Source organism: Rhineura floridana, chromosome 6 (genome assembly GCF_030035675.1).
Source record: "Rhineura floridana isolate rRhiFlo1 chromosome 6, rRhiFlo1.hap2, whole genome shotgun sequence".
Taxonomy (NCBI): domain Eukaryota; kingdom Metazoa; phylum Chordata; class Lepidosauria; order Squamata; family Rhineuridae; genus Rhineura; species Rhineura floridana.
The window spans coordinates 122,015,373-122,039,374 of NC_084485.1; the positions used below are offsets into that span (position 1 = coordinate 122,015,373).

General features: G+C 39.3%; 1 protein-coding gene across 2 annotated transcripts in view; it reads left to right on the forward strand.

Moving 5' to 3' along the window:
- BTBD8 (BTB domain containing 8) overlaps window positions 1–24,002 on the forward strand; it is a 57,628-nt gene extending 33,626 nt beyond the window's left edge. For both annotated transcript variants that reach the window (XM_061633664.1, XM_061633665.1), the window contains exons 7-18: window positions 782–878; window positions 1,747–1,835; window positions 1,992–2,094; window positions 3,917–4,099; window positions 7,300–7,437; window positions 10,334–10,463; window positions 12,722–12,783; window positions 15,255–15,888; window positions 16,639–16,729; window positions 17,568–17,701; window positions 19,090–21,420; window positions 22,826–24,002. In XM_061633664.1, the coding sequence (XP_061489648.1) occupies window positions 782–878; window positions 1,747–1,835; window positions 1,992–2,094; window positions 3,917–4,099; window positions 7,300–7,437; window positions 10,334–10,463; window positions 12,722–12,783; window positions 15,255–15,888; window positions 16,639–16,729; window positions 17,568–17,701; window positions 19,090–21,420; window positions 22,826–23,295 (4,462 nt within the window). In that variant the 3' untranslated portion in view covers window positions 23,296–24,002. The remainder of the gene's footprint in view (window positions 1–781; window positions 879–1,746; window positions 1,836–1,991; window positions 2,095–3,916; window positions 4,100–7,299; window positions 7,438–10,333; window positions 10,464–12,721; window positions 12,784–15,254; window positions 15,889–16,638; window positions 16,730–17,567; window positions 17,702–19,089; window positions 21,421–22,825) is intronic.

Consider the following 24,002-nt stretch of genomic DNA (forward strand, 5'->3'; position numbering starts at 1 on the left):
CCTTGTCCTTATGACAGTTTTTGAATAAATGATAGCCCTTGAATATTCTTTTTGTTCAGAATCTTCATAATGAAAAGAGGTGTCATTACAATGGTAAAGCCAGGCATCACTCTCCCCCTACGTATTTGAGGCATTAAGGCATTTATAACAGGGGTGGGGAACCTCAGGCCTGGAACCTGAATGTGGCCCTCCAGGCCTCTATCTGGCCCTCGGAACTATCCCCAGGCCACTCCCCTCACTGGCCGTGCTTTGCACCCTGAATGTTTTTGCTTGGTTGAAATGCATTCTTTGAAGTTTGAAAATGCCTTTTGCTTGGCTGGCTGGAGGTTGGAGAGGTAAGAGTGTGTTTGTGTGTGCATATGTAAAATAGCCAACTCTACAAAAGTAAAATTTACATTCATTGCTTTACCCACTTTTGCCTCTGGCCTCTCCTGTCACTGACCTGTGACCCCCAGAAGGTTGCTCAGAAAGGACTATGATGCTTGGACTGAAATAGATTCACCACCATGACATATAGCATGAATTATCCATTTGAAATTCATATAGCAGGGTTGCAAAGCTTATATTGAATTGATTTTAAATTGTTGTTGGAATACTGGATACCTTCAAAAATGTTGCTTTACTTGGCTCTTAAAAAAACTATTTAGAATACAAAAAGTAATTGTTTTACACTTGTCTGAATGTAATACAAGTTATTATGGAATGATACCATTATAGGCAACTCAACACAGCTTTACTTGTATTGACTTCTGTATAATTTTTATTATTACTTTAACTTCAGTTCCTTACTGAACATTGCAGACATGTATGGACTAGAGGGTCTGAGAGAAGTAGCTATGTATGTTCTGAAAAGAGACTACTGCAACTTTTTTCACAAGGTGTGTTACCATTTTTATTTTTACTTTGATAACCATAAGAGCCAAACTGTCCAAAGTTCTTGGGATCAAATGTTCAGTCTAGGTATTGCAAGCCAGAATTCTAAATTGTAAATCACTTACACTCACTACTTGGTAAATTTCCTAATTGATAAATTAGAATTATCAATAGGAATAAAATATTTACTTAATATTTAAATTGATTTAACAGATTCTTTAAGCAATTCTGGAAAAGTGGGATAAAATGTTTCTTAAATAATAGGGGTAAGAATTTAAAAGGTGCTGTTGGAAACCATTTTTCATCCTAAATTGGGTTATGCAGAATGTATTTTATAAAATGTAAAAAATGTCTTTAGATCGGTGGTTTCCATTTTGCTTCTTGGAAGCTTTATCAGGGTTTTCTCAATGAGAAGATCAGGAACCATGGGCAAGCTTGCTTTAAAAGACAAGACACTTTGCCCACTGCTACTGAGTTCCCCCCCACAATGTGTAGCCACAGCTTCTGGTTATGTTCTTGAGTGCATTCTTCATACAGTTCATGGGTTCTGTTCAAAATTCTCTGCGATGCAGTTTCTGAGGCAGACCTAGATTGTGTTGGAGGATTTATCATTAGACAACTTGGTGTGGAATGGATTCCCTAGAAACAGAATGCTTGAAAGTGCGTTTTAGGTGAGGGAGTGAACAAATTGGGCTGCAGAATGAATAATAGAATATTGATTCTATTGAAATCTGGTTCAGAGTGGTCCAGATTTTGTACACACATATACAAATATTCTATTCAGTGAAAATGTTTCCTATTGAAATTTGCAGCTTGCAAATCTCTTAAGTTTTTAAAAGTACAATAATTGTGGTTATATTCTAACAATTTTAGCCCATGCCTGGGAAGCACCAGCCTGTTGTAGAATGTCTAGCTATTGCCCATTCAGCAGGAGCAGAAAGCCTTTATGATGCTTGCATGAAGTAAGTGAGCTAAAATATTTTGATTCTTCTCTACGTCTAATCTTTGAAAAACGTTCTGAGTTTGATTTGTAATGTGAAAATACTTTGCAGTTACATGTGACACTAAATCTGATGGACCGATTTGCTTAAGCAAGATTTCCCCCCCCCTTTCAACAGATGGCTAGTACGGCATTTTGTAAGATGTTGGTCAGAGAGGAGCTTTGCTAGTTTACCCCCTGAGCTTCAGAATAATTGTCTCAGCATGTTGATCCACTCTTTGGTAAGTCTATGTGCTTGTTTTAAAATACAAAAGCATCAACATTAATGAAGTTCTCTACTGGTTCTGATTTTACTGTATGTACAAAGCCACATCTAAAGAAATTAACCTGTTCTGATGAGGATTCATCTGTCTTCTACTTTACATTCCAATAGTTGATCAAGGCCTATGCAAATACTTTAAATACAGTATTGTGTTATGTATTTAATATATTTAAATCTGACCAGTAAATCAGCATTACTTCTCTTTCTCCCTTTCTTTGTTTCAAAAATACAGTGGATAGCTCATCTGCTCACAGGGCTGACCCAGGCCAGTTTGCTGATGGCACGCATGCGTGCTACGCGCATGCATCCCTGCCATGAGCCAATATGGCGGCAGAGGCTTCCTCGACCATCTTGGTTAAGGGCAGCACTGTGCACACAACTGCACAACAGCCGAGAAAGGTAGGATGAAGCAAGGGAATGGCAGGGGCTCCAAAGCTCTCGCCATGCGATCCGTGGCAGTGATCCTGCCGCGAATCGTGGAAGGGGAGCGCCAGGGCAGGCTTGTGCCCAAGGACTCCAGCATGACTGGTCACTCATTTCTCTTCTGTTTTTAAGGTGTGGTGGCTGCTACACTTAACTCAGAAGAGAAAGCAAATGAGTGGCACATCCGCAGCCCTGCTGGCTGAAAGTGGTAACAGGGAATAGAGTAGAATAGGAGTGGTGCTTCATGGCCCAGTATGTTACTGGCCTGGCCTTAGAGCACCTGGTGAGGCTGGTGCTGCCATCAGCAGTAGCTTGAGAGGCATGGCAGAGTTGGCAAGAGGGTGGGCTAATATGTTTGCAGCTAGGACAATGTGGTGGGGAGCCTGAGCAGGCAGGGGAGTGGGTGAACATTTTGCTATGCTCTGCCTGAGACAAGTGGCTCATGATAGGACTGGGCCTGTCTATTCATCAAGTGTTCTATTGCATCTATGCAAAGGTACATGAGAGCCAATTTTATAAGTGCCACAAAATGTTCATTCCACACTTGTAAGGAATCAGTTTTCAGCATGGCAGCACTTACACTCTGGAACTCTCCACCTACTGACAATATGCAGATGCCCCTCACTGTACTGTTTTGGTGCCTGCTAAATATGTATTTGTTAAAGAAAGCCGGCCCAGATATGTAAGTTGACAAACATTTTAATGTGTAATCTTATTTTATAATGCATATTTCTAACTGCTGGTTTTATTTATATTTTGAATTTTTAAGTCGTCTTGTTTTTAACTTCTGACTTGTATTGATAATTTTCATGCATATTTAATGTAACCTACTTAGAGGTTTTTACGATTAAGTAGTATGCAAATTCTGTTAAATAAAATGAACACGTTATGCACAAATATGTTTACCACTTGTACATCATAGGTCTGTTGGTGAACTCTATGAAGCATAAATACTATTAGAATTAGTTGTAAATATGTCCATAATTCTGCAGTGGATCATAGTTTACTTCTGCAATTACAGTTTTGCTTTATTCCATTTCAAGTTTTCCAGCCTTGGTTAAGACATTCCCTCTTACGGGTAGTATGGATGTTAGACTTTTGCTATACAGTTAATTCCAGTTAATAAAAGCTAAGTTCTGATCACAGAACATATTGGTTATGCTAGTTTGCTGTTGGTTTGTGCATTTAAATGTTCTCAGAGATCCTATAATACTAAAAACATCTGAACATAATTAAAGTGAGCACTTAAATTACTCATTGCTAGGATTAGGGTTTTATACTGAAGGATGGAGTATGAAATATGTTGCAGAAACTGCATATTCTGTGTTGCTGAGACCACATATGTATTTTCTTTTAAGAGCCCACAGAATGCTGCCCACCGTTTGATGGAAACCAGCCGACTGATTGGTAGCCTTCCCCAAGTGAAATGGACTGAAACGGCTCTTCTCTTGGCATCTAGGCTACAAGAAGAGTGTGTAGCATTTATGGTGGCACATTTTCCCGAAACAATACAGAGTGAGAGCTTTTTTGCCCTGCTACAGGTAAAATATATCTGATTTATACCAATGTTATGACAACTAATATTATAGGCTAGAATCCACTGTCACGTAGAAGCTTGGGCTTCGAAGCAGCAAAGGAACTTCCCCCTGAGGTGAAGGGGCTCCAGCTCCTTGTTTATTTTTAGAACCAGTTACAAGAATGCAATCCTATATTCACTTACCTGGGAGTGAGTCCCAATGAACTTACCAGAGCTTGCTTCTGAGAGGGACTGCGTTGGAGGGAGAGAGTGGGGGAGAGAGAGTGTGGGAGTGAGTACGTATATACATACGTACGTACGTACACACACACACACGATGGTAGATTCCCTTTTATTTCAGTGGCCTTGTGAATTTTTTCATTAGTGCAGAGGTTGCCAACATGGTGCCTGCTGTGCTTCACAGGGCCCTCTCCCCCACATGAAATTATAACCATAGAAGCATTCTATTATAACCACTAGAATAGGCTGTGGTATGTGCTTGGTTGGGGGGGGGGCAGTATCCATAACAGTTGATCTGGTTTGCAAATGTGATTACAGTTTCAGTAAGGTTGGTTATTCTTGGGTTTATTTATTTATTTATACCCCGCCTTTCGGCCAAAAGCCCTCAAGACGGCTTACAAAAAACACAAATATACTCTGGGAAATGAGATGCTGGATGAGAGGTCTGATTGGTCTGATCCAGCAGGGTACTTGATTGAGCTTAAGAAAGACTAGAGTTTTCACCCAAATGCCCCCACTTGCAATATTCCCCCAAACTTCAGAGAACTGGTAAATGTGAATACTTGTCTTGTTAGAGAACATAAGAACAGCTTGTTGGATCAGGCCAGTGGCCCATCTAGTCCAGGGTCCTATTCACACAGTGGCTAAATGCATGGGGGGGGAGTGAAACTGCAAAGCTGTTATAAGAAAGTATTTTACTAACTCACCCTTGAGATGTGCTGCACATCCACAACATCCACTGCTTTACCTGTGTTTACAAATCATATCTCACATGGCCATGGGTACAATATTTGTTTTTTTAAAAAAAAAACATCGCTTCTGAGCAAATCTCTATGCAATCTATTATTTAAATATTGGCTTACTTGATGTAACATGTGTAGTGGTCTCACAACCAAGGACCTGATTGGTTAGCATAAGCAATGCTGCAGTATCAGGTCCTCCAACACCACTCACAGGTTGGCTGTACTGCCTCCCTTCCAGGCAGTGCTTAACTGAAAGGTGCTGGGGCTCAAATTAGGATACCCAGACACTGGACTCCTTCCTTCCTATGAGTGGCTGCTGGCTATGGTAACTTAGTGCTGCAGAAAAGCAGCTTACAAATACTCACAGGCTGCAATACTATGCATAGGACTGCAGCGAAAGTTTCTCTTCTTGCTACATTGCATCTTCCAGAGCTAAGCCACACCACTGAAAGAGGCTCTGGAGGAGTATGAGAAGCTGAATGCCTCCAGAAGAAAAACGTGAAAAGGTTCAGGAAATGTAAAGGATGGGAATGTCTAAGCATAGAAGAGTCAGCAGGACCTAGCTCCTGCTAACAGAAAGGGATGGGTGAGAATTCCACTGAATTTGGATTTAGCACTGGATTTTAAAATGGTGTGCATATTTTCCATCTTTGCAGAGTGATCCTGTTTGCTCTGAACCTCAGCAGCTTCCCCCCGACACCAGATTCCCCCCCTTGAATATTTCCTTGAATATATTGTTCTTTTACTTATTTTATTCACAGCACAGCACTACAGTGCTGTCTGTCTCCCGCCCACCTTTCCACTTGAATAATCCAAGCTCCAAGCAGGGAGGAAGCAAGCCAGCCTATAATATATAACAGCAGCGGATGACGCAAAGCCACTTTCCTTTCAAAATATTGATATTTTCTTTCAAAATATCTATATTAATATTGATATTTTGAGGGAGGAAAAAATCACACCCGGAAAAGCAATGGATAGTGGACAAAGAACAAACTTGAATTGATACTGCCTGTTAGGTTGACAGAATGCTTTCGATGCAGCCAAGAGATCCCATCCCTACTCCCAGGAGGTGGAAAAATCCACTTAGTGCTCCCTTCAGCAAACAAGAGTTCCACCACAAGGTCTTACTTTAAGTGACAGTTGCTGCCAAGCACCTGAATAATTTCTGATTAGTCTGGGTGACGGCAGAATGGCTGGAGGTTATAGAGTAGGAAGTTAACTGTCAGTTAGGATAGGTGCTGCAAGTAAAAGATGGTCAGTAGATGGAGGGAGGAGAACTGAGGGGAAAGCTGCGGCCTGGATATTAATACCCAGTGTGTTGTTAATATTTTTCTGGTAAAGATCAGGGAAAGGGAGCCAGTGACTGAGTTTGTCTGAGAGGCCTCCCTGTATAAAGGTCTTACCAGAAGAAGGTGACACAAGCAGATTTTTAAAGTTGGCTAAACTCTCCAAGCAGCTAGGAGTACAGTCAGAGCAGTTTTGGGGTACAGAGGCTGATTGTCCCCAGTAGCTGGCCTGGGTTGTGGGTACTTTTAGCTGTGGTGGATGATGAGGGAATTTGGTCGGAGGTAAAAAGCCACTTAGACTGATTTCAGCAACAGTGTATCTCTTTAGTCTTTAGAAACTGTCATCATGCATCTTTTAGGACCCCAGTGTAAATATCAGTATTCCCTTACGTACGTACCTTCTGCTTTAATAAATCAACAATCTTAGCTACAAGTTCATCCTATCTGTAGTGTCGATGTCCATCCCATGCCTAAGCCCACTATACAAGCTACTAGGAAGTTTCCAAAGCATTTTGAGTGAATTGGTGGCAGTGGAAAAAATAAAGAAGCACAAATACCTAACTTGTGTTTACAAAGTGAGGCTGAGGGTTTCAGCCTTGGGTAAATGTTTGTTTACATTTTTGTTATATTAAGTGGTATAAAAATGTTATAAATAAATGTGAATAGATCAAAACTAGCCCATGTGTTTTCAGGACTTTCTTCTATGCTAGCCCTTTATGCAGACATTTTTATATGCACACTTAGTGATAAATGCCACTGTTCCTGCTTGTGAGTTTCTCAAGGGCGTTTTGCTAGCCACTGTTTAAGATAATGCTAGATTAGACTGGGGTTTTTTATCATGGAAATGGGGAAGCGTGACGAGAGAGTATTGCCTATACAAAAAATCTGCCACCAAAATGCATTTTCTTTAAAAAAAAAAAAAAAATTCAACTGATTGCTTCTATAATATCTTCTAGTCTCAGGCCATGAGCAGCCAACCTGACCTCCTTGATCAAGTGTTTGAAGCAGTTGAGAAGGGTGTTGGCACTGAAAATGGTTGCTGTCTTCTTACAGCTATGGACACTTTGTTAAATTCTGCAAAGGTGAAGGAGACGGTAGGTCTTACAAAATTTCAAGAGGGAAAAATATTCCACAGTTGAGATCTGTTTAATGAATTATCCTTTAAAATAGGTGTGGGGAACCTGTGGCCAGATGTTGCTGAACTACAGCTTCCATCATCCCTGGCCATTAGTCATGCTTGCTGGAGCTGATGGGACTTAAAATGTTAAAAGTTTGTGGAGGAGCTCATTTGAACTTAAGTGATCTGGGGTATTCTGCTCCAATCTTGCTAGAAGTAGGACCTTTTGACAAAATGTGCTGTGTTGACTTTCAGGGTGCTAGCTATCCATCCCCACTTCCAGGATACTCCATTCCATTCCTTCCTCCCTTTCCAATTTTTCCTTCAATGGAAGCTTCATATTTTGTGGGCATTGAATGCATCCAGTACTCAATAGGCTGTTTGGGGTTTCTTCTCATTATGTTTTTTTCTAAAGTTTATTTTTGTACTTCTGCAAACCGTGGGGTTCTCCCCTTCAAATCCCCTGAGCCTGCTGATCCCTTATGTATTGACAGTGTTTTCGCTACATAAGGATTGGCACTTGTGGAATGAGTTTTCTGCTAGTACATTGGATGGAAGTTCTGTATATCTGTGTCTTTCTTCCACCCCGTTTTCTGTTCTGGTGCAACAGACTACTTAAGTGTATTCTTGTGTGTCTTGCTGAAATAAGTGGTGGTGTCATCTTAAGCAAGCTTGCTTGTCTGTATTCCTGTGCTGCTCCTCTGTAAAATGAATCTAATTCATTCAAAAGTGTTACAGTAAAAAATGTCCTCCATTTATTGGGCTCCAAGTGCAGAGGAGTTGGTGATTTCTGGCCTATCTCTGTACCTGCAGTCTCAAATACTATTTCAGAGGTTTCTTAACTTTCAGAAGAGGGTTCTTTTTCTTTTCTCTTTTTCTTTTTTTTAAGGGAAGCATGAGTGGTTCTATTACACATGGAGGGGCTGAAAAGCTCTGTTATACATGGGGGACATTACATTTATCTGTCTGGATCACAGTCCATGTCTTTTGAGTTGGAGCCAGCTGCAAGATAACAGAAGCAGCTATGTAATTCAGATAGACAAACAAGTTGTTATTAAATCCACATTAAAAACATCAGATCTCCTCCAACTCAGTAGTGATGCTTTATAGTCTGTCTTGGGGGGGGGAGTTAAGGTTCAACGGTTTTCAAGAAGAGATCTTTAACTGCTCAGATAGCATAAACAAGCTTACCTAACAGTGCCAGCTATCCATCCATGTTTCCAGGATACCCCATTCCATTCCTTCCTCCCTTTTCATTTTTTCTTCAATGGAAGCTTCACATTTTGTGGGCACTGAATACACCCAGGATTCAATTTTTCAAAATAATATATTCATATTGTGTTCCTTGGCAAATGGAGTAATACAATTTCTACCCCTTATTTTTGGGAACATAAATGACTTGTGGCAGTTTGGGAAATCCTAACTCACTTATATATTACTGATCTGAAGTTCATTAATGGATTGGAACTCTGTATGTCCCCCAGCTGTCTGGAGAAATGCAAATCATCCCTCAGGGGTAACTTAAGTTAACCTTGTGCTTAACAGACTTATAAGGTCTATGCATCTTTTGCTGAGAGATTTCCAGTTAAGCAGGCCTAGGAAAAATCTTTATGTAAGACTTTGAGACCTGGATTTCAAACCCACAGCCTGTTCACCTTGACAGTAGCAGAGTAGATGGATCATTGGTCTGACTTTGTAGGAGGTAGCTTCCTCTTATTAAGATATGTTATTGTGGAGGTGTATTCCTTATTCCTGAGAGGCTGTAGGGATCAGTAACAGAATACAAAGAATCCAGTTAAGTGGCCATTAATTTATTTGTCACTGGTTTGCACGTTGCGCTAAACCAAATCTCACTTTAGCATGAATGTACAAATGTGCGAGCTCCCAGGGAAGAGCTCACAGCTGCTTTGCTCCTCATTGGTCCTTTTTGCTGCCACCTGGCACGGAGCTAAGGTAAGGCTTGGTTTAGTGTGCTCTCCAAACCCAGGGTTGTGGTTAAGCTGTCTCCAGACTTAATTATGAACAAATTTTAGTCTGGAGAGAGTTTAACCACAAACCCAGGCTCAGACAGCACATTAAGCCAAACCTTGGCTTTGTGGCAGCAAAAAGGGATGGGGAGGAGCAAAGCAGGTATGAGCTTTTCTCCAAGAGCCTGTGCATTCGTGCTAAGCAAGGTTTGGCTTCGTGCGATGTGCAAACCAGGCCACTATATACTTAAGACTGAATGGGTGCTTTAAATATTTGTGGAGACTACTTTCTGCTAGTAAAGGCAAAGGTTATTTGCATCTTCCTTTGGAAAATATTTTTAAAATATTTTTACTAGCCTTTGATGAAACTACCACATTTTTGTGTTTCCACAGTCTTACTTCTAAAAATGAAATTTAACAGTGTCCTGGATGGTACCTGTTGGGCAGCTATGGTTTAAAATTTGGCATGATGAGCTGTTGTATACAGAAACAACATAAATTATTACTCTGTATGATTGCAATCCTCTTCTATTGTTGACTTACTCAGTAAGAGTGATGGAAATTTAATCAGATGCATTATTGGCCTCCAGAGGATTTGACCTTGTAGTGACACAGCCGAGAGTAAAAAGCTATGAAGAGATTCATTTGTAAAAAAAAAAAAGGGGGGGGAGTGGATTTTTTTATGAGCTACAGTTTTTGTGGGAGTGGCTTGGCTTCAAGCTGTGTAAAATTATGGTGCAGGACAATTGGCCTTCGCAAAGCTCATATACATCTCGGTAATCATAAAATATAAGTGATGACATCATTGATCTAGCTTAAAGAGTAAGTAGATTCTGTAAGGAATAATGACTGGTTGCTATGACAATGTGGCTCTTTCCAGCTGCTGATTTTCTTACTTGAACACAGGGGTTTACATGCAAGATCCAGGCTCTGCGTGATAAGCTGTGGATCTTCCTGGTTCAGTCTTTTTATGCTGTTCGTCACACAGAGAGCTGGGAGCTGCTGAAGCCAGATGATCAAAAGAAAATACAAGCAGGTAGGCAAGCTATCAAGAGCTTAGCGTTTTGCATAACAGATGTGTCCTTATTAAAGAAATAAGGGGAACTGGTAATTAATGATAGCTGGAAGAATATCTCTGAGGCTTCTGCTCTCAAATAATACATAAGAATTAGGTGGGGAAATGCTCAGCTAGCTTCAAGCATGGAAGCCAAGTGATTGCACATCCCCATTGTGAACTACTCTGCTTGCATGTTATTACTGCAGATACATGGAACTGCAGATACGTGGAGTCATATAAATAGGTAGGTTGTCTTTTGTTTGTACTTTGAACTATTAAAATATTACATTGGGATTTAAAGCACTTGGGCATTGTAGAAAGAATTCTATACATAGCTGATGACTGATTAATTTATATGTAATGGATGGAGGATTTTAGTTTCCATTTCACTCTATGGAAAGCTTTAATGTTTCCTAATAACAGAACTCACTTACAGTGAACAAAATGTGTCTATCAACTTCATAATCACTATGGTACTGTGATACTGTTGTGTGCTGCAGAACAATCATCAAAGAAGCTGCATAGTGGCCTCTTAAATGTAAGCAGCAGAATTTGAGCCTTAAACAAAAGGAGTCTTGCTCTGGTTCCTTTTCCTCCCCTTTGTTTTCAAATGTATGGAATGAAATCTTGCAGATGAGGTACTTGAAAATGGCTTCAGGGCAATGCTTGAATATTTCTGCTGTGTTCATGTAGTTCCTTTAATCAAGGAAGCATGCTACATATTCAAGATTACAGCATTTTGCACAGCTTTTGGGTAGCAATAAATGAATGCTTATTAAAATAAAAAAAACCTCCTTGTTTACATAGTATATACCAAGAGCACTCTGGATAAACTAGATTGTGAAATATTATTTAAAGGTTGTAACAGAGGCTTGTTTGTTAACTTATGCTTTTTTTCCTGGTTTCCTGAATATCAGTAGCTCAATGTCATGTCGAAAATAGAATTGGTTTTGGAGTGTCAGACTGTATCATTCTAAATGCCTTATAGTTTAAAAGCATTAGGATCTATAGATGGGATACAGTAACCAACCCTGTGTTCATGAAGTTAGTGTTGTGTCTTACCAGTAATGTGGCTTTGTGATTTTTAAAGAACGGGAGCATTAATTCTTGTGTTTTAATTTTGTATATATTTGTACAATCAAAACCTGGAGTTACCTTCCTGTGGCAACTATTGGAATGTTCACATTAGCTTTCAAAAAAGCATATAATTTTTAAAAGCTTTTATTTAGATTGCCTGAGACTGCAGGTTTTTTTTAAAAAAAAATAGCTGTAATAGTAGGCTAAAAAATAGAAACAATTTGGATTGGAGTAATTTATCTGTTCCAATGGAACAATACTTATTTATAATGTATTTGTATGTATGTATAGATATATGTATATACTTGAGAGAAAGAGTCATCCCTAAAAATAACCCCCATGGTGTCATTTTAGCCTCATGGCTTTCTTTAACAACAGAGGTTCACAGAGGAACTCAATAAACAAGTGCTAGGTGTTTTTGTTGTTGGTACAGTTGACCCTTGCATGTTATGTGTTCATAAAATATGTAACTAGTACAGTCACTTTCATAGTGGATGGAGTGAAGTGATTTATGTAATTCTTTGTGGCAGATAAAAATTGCTCCCTGGCGAAGGATATTCTGACCAAGTACATTTCTTATATTTGCATCTGTCTAGTGTAGGTTACGTAAGCTGTAGCACTGCAGAAGTCGCATTACTGTGCCACATCTGGGAGCTTCATTCAAGCATGCTCTACTTTAAAACTTGTATGATGACCTTTGCATAACCAAAACAGAATTTTGCTTACAACGGGAACTTCATTCCTCAGCTTAATCTTGCAGATACAGATTCCCAGTGTTTGAAAAATACCATTGAACTGATATGAGAAGGCGGCACTTCTGTGTTAAATGATTGTTGTGCATTAAGGTAGCTACATACAATAAAGTTTGCTATAGTTGCTAATAAACTCGCTTGTATCAGAAAACATGTGGCCCCATTCTTTTCAAAGGATGAACAAATAAAAAATTGAAGGGATTCTTCCTAGAACCGATATATTTTCTTCCGTTCTTCTGTACTTCAGGTCAAATACTGCTATTCTCTCTGGATAACTTGTGCTCTAAAATGTGCCTCCCTCTCAAATGCTGCCCTAACTGTTCTGCATAAGGGTTCTCACCAAAGCTGTTTCTCCATCCTTTCTCTCCAATATTATTTTCTAAAGGAAGATGTGTTTTTCTTACACAGCTGCTTTTGATAAAGGCGATGACAGAAGACCTACCAAAAAGCCCATATTCACTAGTTCTCAGGTAAAACAACAGAAACCACAAGCTGTGAGTAATTATTTTGAGTGGCTGGAGGCCTATATTTTAGCCATCTTTGTCTCCTTGTAATTTTACTTGAGCTCATGCCCACCTGTGATCTTCCTGACACTGTGTTTTAGACATCTTTGTGGGGGAAATGGACTCCCTTTTATGGGAAGGGTTAGTTTAGCAAGAATCAACACTTAACCCCAAAGTGATTAGAAAAAGAGTAATTTGCATTCTGCTTCTTGCATGAATCTCTGATAAGGCCTTTTCATAAAAGCATATTTTTCAAGTTGCAAAGCAAATAGTGTCCCACCTAGTGAAATGGAGCTGTTCAGTTCACTGATCCTATCAAGTAAATAACCAGTTGATCTCCATATTTTGAGACAGATGTTTGCAAGAGAATTCAACCTAAAATGTATGTACATACTTGTGTGTGTGTGTGTTCATACACATATGCATACACACACATACATATATGAAAAAATACATAATAGGATACTAAACCAAGGATGGGAAACCTGTGGCTCTCCCTGTTGTTGCACTACAAATCCTATCATCCCTGACCATCAGCCATGCTGGAGTTTGTCCAGCAACATCTGGGGGATATACAACTTCCCATCCCTGTACTATGCACTAGGGGACACTTTGTTTTTTCTTAGGCTTCTGTTGCAAATATAGTGACTAGGAAATACGACCTGAAGTGTAGTAAAAACAGTGCCTGACTTCATTTATATGTATATTTATAATTAGCAAAACTAAAATTTTCAGCAAACTCCTAGAAATATGTTCTTGCCAGGTGTCAGTGGAGGATGGACTTACATCTTCACGAAGTCCTTACAATATATATTGTCTCTCTGTGCTCTATACATGGAGCCCAGTGTCTTGAGCAGGAGTGGGGAACCTCCAGCCCTCAGACTAGTCTTGGCCTGCGAGGTCACTTTACCCAAACCCAGCCGAACCCGCCCATCAGATGACAAGCTGGGAGAGATTAAATTTTGATCAATATGGCAGAATTCCAATTCAGGAAGGGGTTTGCATCAGACTCCCCTGCTTAAAACAAAGGCAAAAACTGTTTTACTAGTAACTTGGAAGGTGTGTAGAAATCCCAACTTAGGGACTTGAAAGCACCTTGCAACTGATCTCATTGTGATGTCAGGTAATTGACAGATGGGCAACCCTGCCCCCCAGGGTCTGGCCCGTGGAGCCAGGGTCTGAGGGTTTGGCCCATGGAGCTAAAAATGTTCACCTCTAGTCTAGAAGAGAGGGCTTATTTTAGCCCCCATTACAACTGTGTTCCTAAGTGCAGATTTTTACTTCCCTTACCGGAATGAATGCACCCATTCATTTTTTATATAGAAAAAAGCAAAACATATTAGATATACTCAGAAAGAACTCTTGAGTAAATTTCTGTATAGTCCCCAGTGACCCCAGCTATTGAGAATTGATCCTTTTCCTCTCTGCATACCTCTGGCCCTTGACCTGCATAGCACCCTCCTGGATTCTTGGTTCTTGGCCATGCTTTCTTCAAAGAATCCTGGGAAGTGTAGTTTGTGCTGAGGGTTGTTAGGAGCTATTCCCCTCATACACTGTAATTTTTAGAGTGATTTAACAGTCAGTCCCTCTTCCCAGAGAACTCTAGGAATTGTAGCTCTGTGAGGGGACTTGGGGTCTGCTAACAGCTGTCAGCACCCTTCACAAACTACACTTCCCAGGATTCTTTGGGGGAAGCCATGACTGTTTAAAGTGGAATAATAGTGGAATAAATGTATGATGATCAGCTGGTATAGCACAGTGGGGAGGATAGCCTGGCTGGGAGTCCAGAGTCTGGGAGTTCAAATCCCCGCTCGTGTCTCCTGGGTGTAAAGGGCCAGCTAAAGATCACCCCCACAGTGAGTGGCTCAGGGGTTACGTGACCTGCCACCTGTGCAGCTGTGGGCAAGCTGCATAGTCCCAAGGAGCCCAGTTGCCCCCCAACTGGCAGTTGCGGACAAGGAAGGGGCTGGCTTGTGCAGCTGTGGCAAGCTGAGCAGGGCCTAGCCAGCTGGGGAGGACCAGCCTCAGAGGGAGGCAATGGTAAGCCCCCTCTGAATATCATGAAATCCCTATTCATAGGGTCGCCATAAGTCGGGATCGACTTGAAGGCAGTCCATTTCCATTTTCAAATGTGTGATGTGAATGAGGTCCAAATGCTGGGAAGTGGCTTTTATGTATTTACAGTGCAATCTCATGCATGTCTTAGAAGCTAATCCCATCATATCCAATGGGGTTTTCTCCTTAGTAAGTGTATTTAGGGTTGCAACCTTAGTTGCTCCAATCAACTATGTTTCTAAACCTCAGAAAGGGAGATAAAAATGTTTCCTTCGATTTGGTAGCTAAGACTCATACTGAACTAAATAAATAACTCAGTTTCCAGAGTAAATAACAGTGACTCTCCTACTGTTTTTGCTGAATTATCGTCTTTTCCCTCTCAGTTAAACAGATGCATTACTGACAATTCTGGTATAAAACATACTGCTTGGAAAGCAGACGGACAGAAAAATAGTTGGGGTGGTTCCTCTACAAATCAGAATAAAATGAAATCTGATGGATTAGGAGCATCTGGACACACATCAGCTACCAACAGGAATGGCACTAATAAAGCTTTGAAACATGACGATTTAAAGGGGAAAGACAATAAAAAAGCAGTTTGCAAGATGATGAAAGAGTCCAAAATGGGGGAGAAAATGCCTTCACCAAAGGCTAGAGCTGTTATAAAGCCCAAAACTGAAAATAATGGAAATGTTAAGGCTGAAAGCTTGCTTACAAAACAGGATTCTGACCGGTCTTCATCTGCTAGTGGACACAAAAATGCAGGAAGTGGCAAAGCCTTGAAAAACCAAGAAGGTAAAACTTCAGGTGCCCGACCCAAAGTACTTACTGGAAGCTCAAGTGTACAAATTAAAGCAAAACCTTTGAAGAAAACCAGCGGAAAGGAATCTCCTTCTTCTATGGGCACAGAAACTCTAAGCAAGTCAACCAACTCGAGCACAGATCTGCAGGTGTCCATTGAACAGCTAGATGAACTGAAAGAGGAAAAATTGACAGAAGAAAGCAAAAAACACTCAGGTAATAATTGGAGATTCCCTTTGGACTTACTTCAGGGATCATCCTTTATATAAAAAAGTTTGAAGTGGGTTGTACAGTAGGGCCCCGCTTTACGGCGTTCCGCTTTATGGCGCTTCATTCATGCAGCGATTTTCAATTAGGGAAAGGCCCCGCTCTTACAGCGCTTGTTCCGCTAATACGGTGGTTTTTTTCCGTTGCGTGACATTTTGATGTCATTTTGACGTCATTTTTGCGTGATGCAGCCCATTATAGTCTATGGGGCCCCGCTTTATGGCAGGGTCCTGGTCCCTAACCTGCCGTATTAGCGGGGCCCTACTGTAACTGTCATGATTTGATTTTATAATTTTAATGTTATTTTAATTGTAAAAGGAAGGTTAGATTGGTAAAATATAGAGGGATGCATAGTCATTCCTTAGAAAATCTTTAACAGATATTTTTACTATTTGAAGATATAGTTGGTTAATAGCAATAAGGACAAAACGCATTTCTTCTCCCTCTTCTTGATTATTTGAACATCTAATAGGACTTCATTTAGCTAAATCACTTAGAGGCATCAGCTAATATTTCAATAATTGTTTGAGGTTATTTGAATAGGAAGCATTTGGAGCGTCTTTAGATAACCAAGGTTCATCTGTTTGGGGAGGAAGGGGTTGAAGCCAAGACAGTGTGTTTAAACCCTGAGATTTGAACTTTTCAGCAGATAATCATCAATATGAGTCTCTTATTCTCTAATTCTATTTCATCATACAGCTTTGAAAACCAAGTCTACTTTGAAGATGATTAATGGAGCCCCTGCTAAAAGACATGTTAATGATCTTGAGGCTAATAGTTCCATGAACAGGTTTGTTGGAAGTCGGGCTACTAGTTTTCCCTATTCTAGGACGTCATTTCCCTTTAGAAAATGGGGTTCATGAAGTCAAGTTGTTTTATAACCTGAGCCTTAGTTCCAAGTTCTATATTTTGGTTCATGTTTGGAGCAAGAATATATAACTTTTTTTAATGTTGTCAGGGCTCCACAACTCTAGTCACCAGTGGTGACGAGCCATCTTTCTGGCCCCATTCCTGTGATTGCCACAAAGCTCTCATTCCTTCCCTAATTTCTTAGAGAATTGAAGAGGACTCAAGGGAGGGGGGGTCTTCTCCCATTTAAAATAACTGTTTCTCTTCTACTTTGTGTTACAATCTCCCTGCTTTACCACAGATAAGATCCCACCTCTCCATGAAGCCCTTTACATGTGCCAGAGGACTTGAGGGAAGACAGGGATTAATGTCAACAGATGATGATTAGCTAGTACATCAAGCCAAAATTTGTGAACCCCAGTATGTTATGGGGTTGCTTCTTTTTGTCTCTGTGTGTGGGTGCTTCTTCTTCTTTATACTTTAGCCTTTCTTACAGATAATTTTAAACTCTCCATTTTGCAACTGTAAATTAATATAGGATGCTGAGCACTCTGTTATACGCAAATATGGACAGGCTATACAGTCAATGACAGATGGTATTGTTAACATTCTATTTGTCCCTTTTAATCTGTTTTGTGCTAGGACTTTAACATAACAAAAAGCATTTTGTTATGCTTTTCACATAGAAACACATGTAGGGCATAGAAATGTTTAAATATGTTTACCATCTAGAACTTTAATCTTTCAAATAATTCAAGCACTCTGTTTACTGTTTTTAGTGTGAAGAAATGCACTGGAAAGGGCAACAATGAACACCTACCACAAGCAGTATTGAAGAAAAGGGGAAATGAATCTGGCAATTCTACCATTCAACAGAAGACAAAGCATGTAGCTAACACTATGAAAAATCAAGGTAAACTCTGAATGACTGGCCCAAGTTCATATTTGTTTGGTACATTTAATGCTGGCTTTGTATACACCGTGGTTTCTAATTTGGGAATCATTGTCAGAGATGCAGGTGATTAGATGACTAAAGCTTCAATACTAGGAACACTTCCTGGGAGTAAGCTCCATTGAACTCAATGGGTGTAACTTTCAAGAAACCATGCATTGTATCAAGGTGTAAGTAAAATTCAGAAAGGACACTCATAAATGCATTTGGGGACATTCGCAGTAGTATTGCTTATCAGTAATTTCCAGGGACTGTCTAATTAGCTTGCTGTAACAACTCCATTCTACCTTGCAAGTTATAATGCCAGTGGACACAGTACTTGGGGGACATTGTATTTTCTTGGGCCCCAAAAATACGTATTTCCAAGCTTGGGAAAAAATCTGTTGTCCCTGCAACGGAAGTGCTGCCACGAGCAAATACATGTGTACAACAAATGACAAAAGAAAGACAAGGCTAATCCTTTGGTCTCTGAGTAATAAATCTGGAATTGTATTCCTCTACATCTCTGTTCAGCAACTAAATTTCCTAGAGGACCACTTAGAAAATTTAAGTCAGTGACAGAGGGCCAAAGCCCTTCCTCTCCACAATTTCCCCCTCCTACTGATCTCAAGTCCTGTTGTCTCAGATACTATTCCACACTTTGAGCCCCTAGGTTGCCATTTGGGCCAGGGGCTCCAGTTGCTGAACTGTACTTCTTGGCATTGCTATCGTTTTCATCTACCACACTTGATCCTCCCATGGACCCCTGTGTGTTTTGTTATTAACTTCCCATGTTTCTTAATAATTGACTTTAAAGCTAGTTCAAGCTATGCCAATGAATGGTATGATACGACTATAGCAGTAACAGATTTTGACCTTAAATGTTTTTTGGCCATATTTTGATTACTTTAAACATAATTTATATCCCTCAAGAGGGATAAGAATTAACAGGATATGGGTCCTGGAAACCATGCTTTATTTAGTGGCATCTGGGAAATCAAGTTTAAAAGCAACAACAGTGGGATTAGTACAAATATAAATCTCAGGTGCATTACAAAAAATGCAGCCATAATATTGCTAAGATTGTATTTATTAACATAATGATGCCAAAAGACTATGCTTTAATCTGGTGATTGCTAGTTCTTCCATTTTTAGTGTTTTATTGTTACACAGTGTGGATGTGGTTAGGAATGATGACTCCTCAACACAGGACAACTTTAATCTCCTGTTCATTTTTTGCTTTTTTATGTTTGAACATCTTTTTGAAGTTCTTGTATATAAAATACTGGGGCATTTGATATGTGGTTGTCTTTCATAATATACTTTACTAATTGGAATGTATTATAACGTTTAGATTTTTCCCTCATAAGGTCCACAGGGAGAGATACCAAATCCACTAAAGCCTGGACTTTCTCCAAAGCAAAATGAAGAAAAAAATATGACACAATATCTGACTCAATCGGAGAAGCAGGCTTCATCAAAGAAAAAGTCTAAATCTCCACAAACAACTTCAGTTAAAGTTACAGCAAAAATAATATCCAAAAACCAAACCCATTCAAAGAAAAGTGAAACAGGGAACAATAAAGACCAAAAACAAAAATTAGCTACAAGCCAACCTATTTCAAAGCTTTCATCTTCAAGCCAGAAACATTCGAGAAGCGAGTCACCAGTTCAGAAGAACTTACATGGAGAAGTACAAAGAAATTCAGGTCAAAAACTTGAAAACTCTGCTGCATTAGGAACTCAGGTACCTGGCAATAACAAATCTAGTCCAGGGAAAAAGAATAGCAGTGGAACACCCTTGCTTGAGATAGATAAAAGACACATACCTGATTCAGAAAGAGTGACTCGCCTTGAAGAGAGGCAGTCCAAAGGAGATTTGGAACATCAGTGGGCTGCAGAGCTGAGAGTATCAATGAAAACAGAAAAGATAGCAAAACAGATTCATAAGAATGAGAAGGATGATAAGTCACTTGTAGATAAAACTACCGAAGAATGTAATGCACCTGAATTGCATCATATGCAAGAGGAGAAGAGCACTATAAGTGAGAATGTTTGCCAAAATCATACCATCTTGGCTTCAAAAGAGTTGAAGTGCAAAGTGCTTCCTGATTCTACTGCCTGCCAATGTACAGGAGAAAATCATTTAGTACGAGCAACATCAGTTAGTTGCAAACCCAATGATACCTTAAAGGGTGATAACTATGTTGATGATTCATTGCACAGCTTGTCTGAAATAGCCAATGATAGCTCTAACTCTGAACATGAGGAGAAAAAACTTTCTAAAACCTGCCTAATGGGGTCTGAAAGTGCTGATGAATTCTCGGATAAATCTGCCTTGACTGAATCCCAGTCAGCTACTGTAGAATCAGATGCTGCTTCAAAATCTTTCATAGGACATGTTGCAGAAAAATGCTCCTCTAAAGACACTGATACCACAGAAACACCAGAGAGCCATGAAAACTCAGAGGCTCCATTTGCAGATCATTGGAATTTGAGTTCCAGTGCACTTGATCCAAAAGAAAGCCCTGAATCTGACACTGGCAGCGCAACAACATCATCGGATGATATAAAGCCAAGATCGGAGGACTATGATGCAGGAGGATCTCAGGACGATGAGGGATCAAATGAGAGAGGGATTTCAAAATGCAGCACTATGTTATGCCATGATTTCCTTGGCAGAAGTAGCAGTGATACAAGTACACCCGAAGAACTAAAAATCTATGACACAAGTCTAAGAATAGAAGTAAAAATGAAAAAGGAAAACTCTGATCTCTTCAGGGTTATTTCAACAAGTGATGATGAGATCCCTAGAAAAAGGCCTGAAACATGGTTGCATCAAGGTGATGAGAAAAGGGGTGGGTCCAGAGAAAATAATATTAACTTTGCCACTGCACAGTTTCCTCAAGAAGCTGATCAGGTCTCCTCTTCAGCAGATGAAACAGAAGATGAAAAGTCTGAAACTGAAAATGTTGTAGAAAATCTGCCTCCATCAGAAGTTCCTGTTCAGCAGTTCCATGGAATAGTGAATCTAGCATTTGAAGATGCAGCAGAAAATGATACTGAAACTCAAGAATTCTCTACCACTAAACATTTTAAGCGTTCTGTATTACTTTCAGTGGATGAATGTGAAGAACTGGGATCTGATGATGGTGGGGAAGTTCAAACTTCCCTCCAGCGTTCCCTGGATGCTGCAACACCTTCCGATGTGTTTGATGGTATTTCCTATGAGCATCATGGCAAAACATTTTATTCAAGATACTCCTTGGAGATTGAGGATGGATTCCTGGAGTACAAGGAGCATGATAAGGATAGACTGGATCAAAGTGAGATCGCTTCTGTAGATCCTCATGGCATTGAGCAAAAAGCCAAAGATAATTCAGGTACTCCAGTTATAGAACAAAAGTCTACAGAGAAAGATTTAACAGTACGATATAGCCAATCTCCTGCAGAAGTTAAGGGAAATGCCAAGAGTGAAGAGAATAATGAATTTCAGTGCAATAAAGTTTCAGACAATGACACAAAATCTCAAGGAAGACCATGTCACCTGGATCTTCATCAAAGGGATAATACTGAATTACAAAAGAACAGTTCTACAAAACCTGTAGATCCTTGTAGGAGTCATTTATTGACTCAAGAAGGTCACGTGAAAGAGAGTGAGCCAGCATCTACTGAATACGCTAATACTGCTTTATCTGCAGGTAACGTACAGAAATAAAAACATTAAGTCCCTCAAGATGTTAAGTATTGGTGGAATATTAGATTTATAGTTAGGACTGAGTCACTAACTCTAGTAAATACCTTTAGAAATTTTATCTAAACTGTTATAGAATTAAATGCTAATGTTTCAAACAAAATATTAAGTTGCTTACCATATTCTTGACCATATAGAATATGTATAACACTGTCCATTAGGCAGTTTGGAGTATTTATCATGGGCAAAGTGAAAAGTGGGATGTAGTTCCCTGTTCTTCAGTTCATTTTTGTCCCAATAGGACATAGGCAATATCATCTTTTAGTGAAAACTTGGATATCTATTTGTTTAACACCTATATGATTTATATAAATATATATATATATATATATAATATCAAAGTGGGATGTGCAATAAGTGCATTGATATTCTTAATTAAAAGTGCTTGGCATAGCTCACCTTTTAAGAACTATATTGATTATTGTTGCAGTTTATTTCTGTTTTGCACAGAGCTAGGGTCTGTTCTTTCTCTACTGTTGTATTCAGTGGGTTTTTACCATTGGCTTCAGTAGGAGCTGGCCTGCACCCTAAAATACTTCTCAGAATTACTGTAGTTCTAAGGTTTGCCACTGGGGGAAAATAATTTCTTTTTTAAAACAGAGATCAACTTTTAAAAACCAATTAATATATTTAAACTTATGCTTGCTTCACATGGTTAGGTAACTTCTTGTCTAGTTTTGTGTCTTCATCAAAACAAAGATTCAGCTGTGTACCTCCCAAAGTACAACACAGAGAACCTGAATCTTTCAACCTTTTGTGTATTCAAGAGTTATAAAATGATTATTTGTGTTCTGAACAACCACACAAACTGATGGCTTTTCAAGATGTAATTATTTTTGTTTGCTTGTCCTTGCTTGCAGCTGCCCTTTGCATGTGCAGTACTTAAATAATAAGCCTGTGAATAAACCAATTATTTTTGCCCCTTTGAAGCTGACTTGGCTTTAAGTCACTGTTTCAGTGATCATGTCGTCCCTTTTGTTTCTCCTCCTCACGCTGCTCCTTCCTATTTTTAAGTTATAATTTTAGTGATTTTAGAAATCCATGTGCATTAAATGTTGGTTTACATGACCTTGTCATTTTCTGTATCAGAAATTTTTTTCCAGTTATGGAGGTTTATTGTCAATTGCCAGTGGTGATTGCTACTTTATTTATAAGCCGTACTTTGTTTTATTTTTTAATGCATTAAAAATGGCTCAAGCTTTTGTGAACTTTGTATAGTTACATTTTTCCTTACCTCTTTGATCTGGTTGAATTGGTCCTGCTGCATTGAGTGAAGCATGCTGTACAAAAGCCCTGCAGAAGGGAAAGCCCGTGCAATTTTTTACAATGTATAGTATTGTGAATTATTTCAGGAGACATAGATGATTGTGACAGATTGACACAAACCTACATGTATGAGCATCGGCCTCCAAAAACCCTTTCTCCAATTTACGAGATGGATGTTGGAGAAGCTTTTGAGCAGAGGATGGAATCAGAAGTAAACATTCTAGATGTGGATTTTGAAGATCAGCCATTTGCAGAACAGGACTGGACTCTTCTCAGGCAATTGTTATCTGATCAGGAGTCAAACTTAGACATCAAAGACTCTGTTCCCGAAGACCTTAACTTAGCACAGTATCTCATCAACCAGACACTTTTTCTGGCACGAGACAGTTCACAACCTCAGGGTAAAGCACAGATTGACACTTTCAGTAGGTGGACTGAACTAATATCTCCTCTAGATGATTCTTCAGCAAGCATCACAGTGGCAAGTTTTTCCTCTGAAGATTGTTCTTCCCCTCAAGGAGAATGGACAATTCTTGAACTAGAAACCCATCACTGAAGTGTTTTGAGACAGGACTCTTCCCCTTCTTCCTCCTGTACCTCTGCAAGTAAATATGTGATGCAATATTTCCATACAATAATAAATACTGCATCAGTCAAGAAGAGTCAGTCCTTGATATTGAAATGATCCTTCCATTAAATGTTTTGTTACTAATTTAAGATTTAAACACAGGTGAAATAAACTCTTGAGATTTAAAGTGAATGTTTTCTAAAAACTATTTTCGAGCATGTCTTTTTTCTTTTCCTAGACTTAGAAAATTAGATGACCTGTAAGAAAAACTCTTGACTTACTTGCCCTTCCCCTTTTTCATTCACCACTTAGTCATATATTTCTGGATGCTCAATGAATTAAAACATGAATGCAGAAAAAGTAGTGCTATCTTTTTTCTTCTTCCAATGCTCTCCATATATAGTGACTTGGTGACTTCTTTAAAGATAAGAGATTCACAGTGATTATGTCAAAGATGTGTGCCAGCAGTACTTTAAATTCTAGAAATGTGTTTGAATTTACAGGAAATTTTTTGATGCAACTGTTTCTGAATTTATTTATAAATAGCAGCATGTTTTGTCTTCTCCAGATTGATTTTTGTATCTCTTTTGTTTTTGAAAATTCAATAAATTTCTAAGTTGTTTGTTTAAATCTAAGACTGTACAGGTATTACTGGAAGGAATACATAGTGGTGCTTTTCTAGGAAGAAATAAATG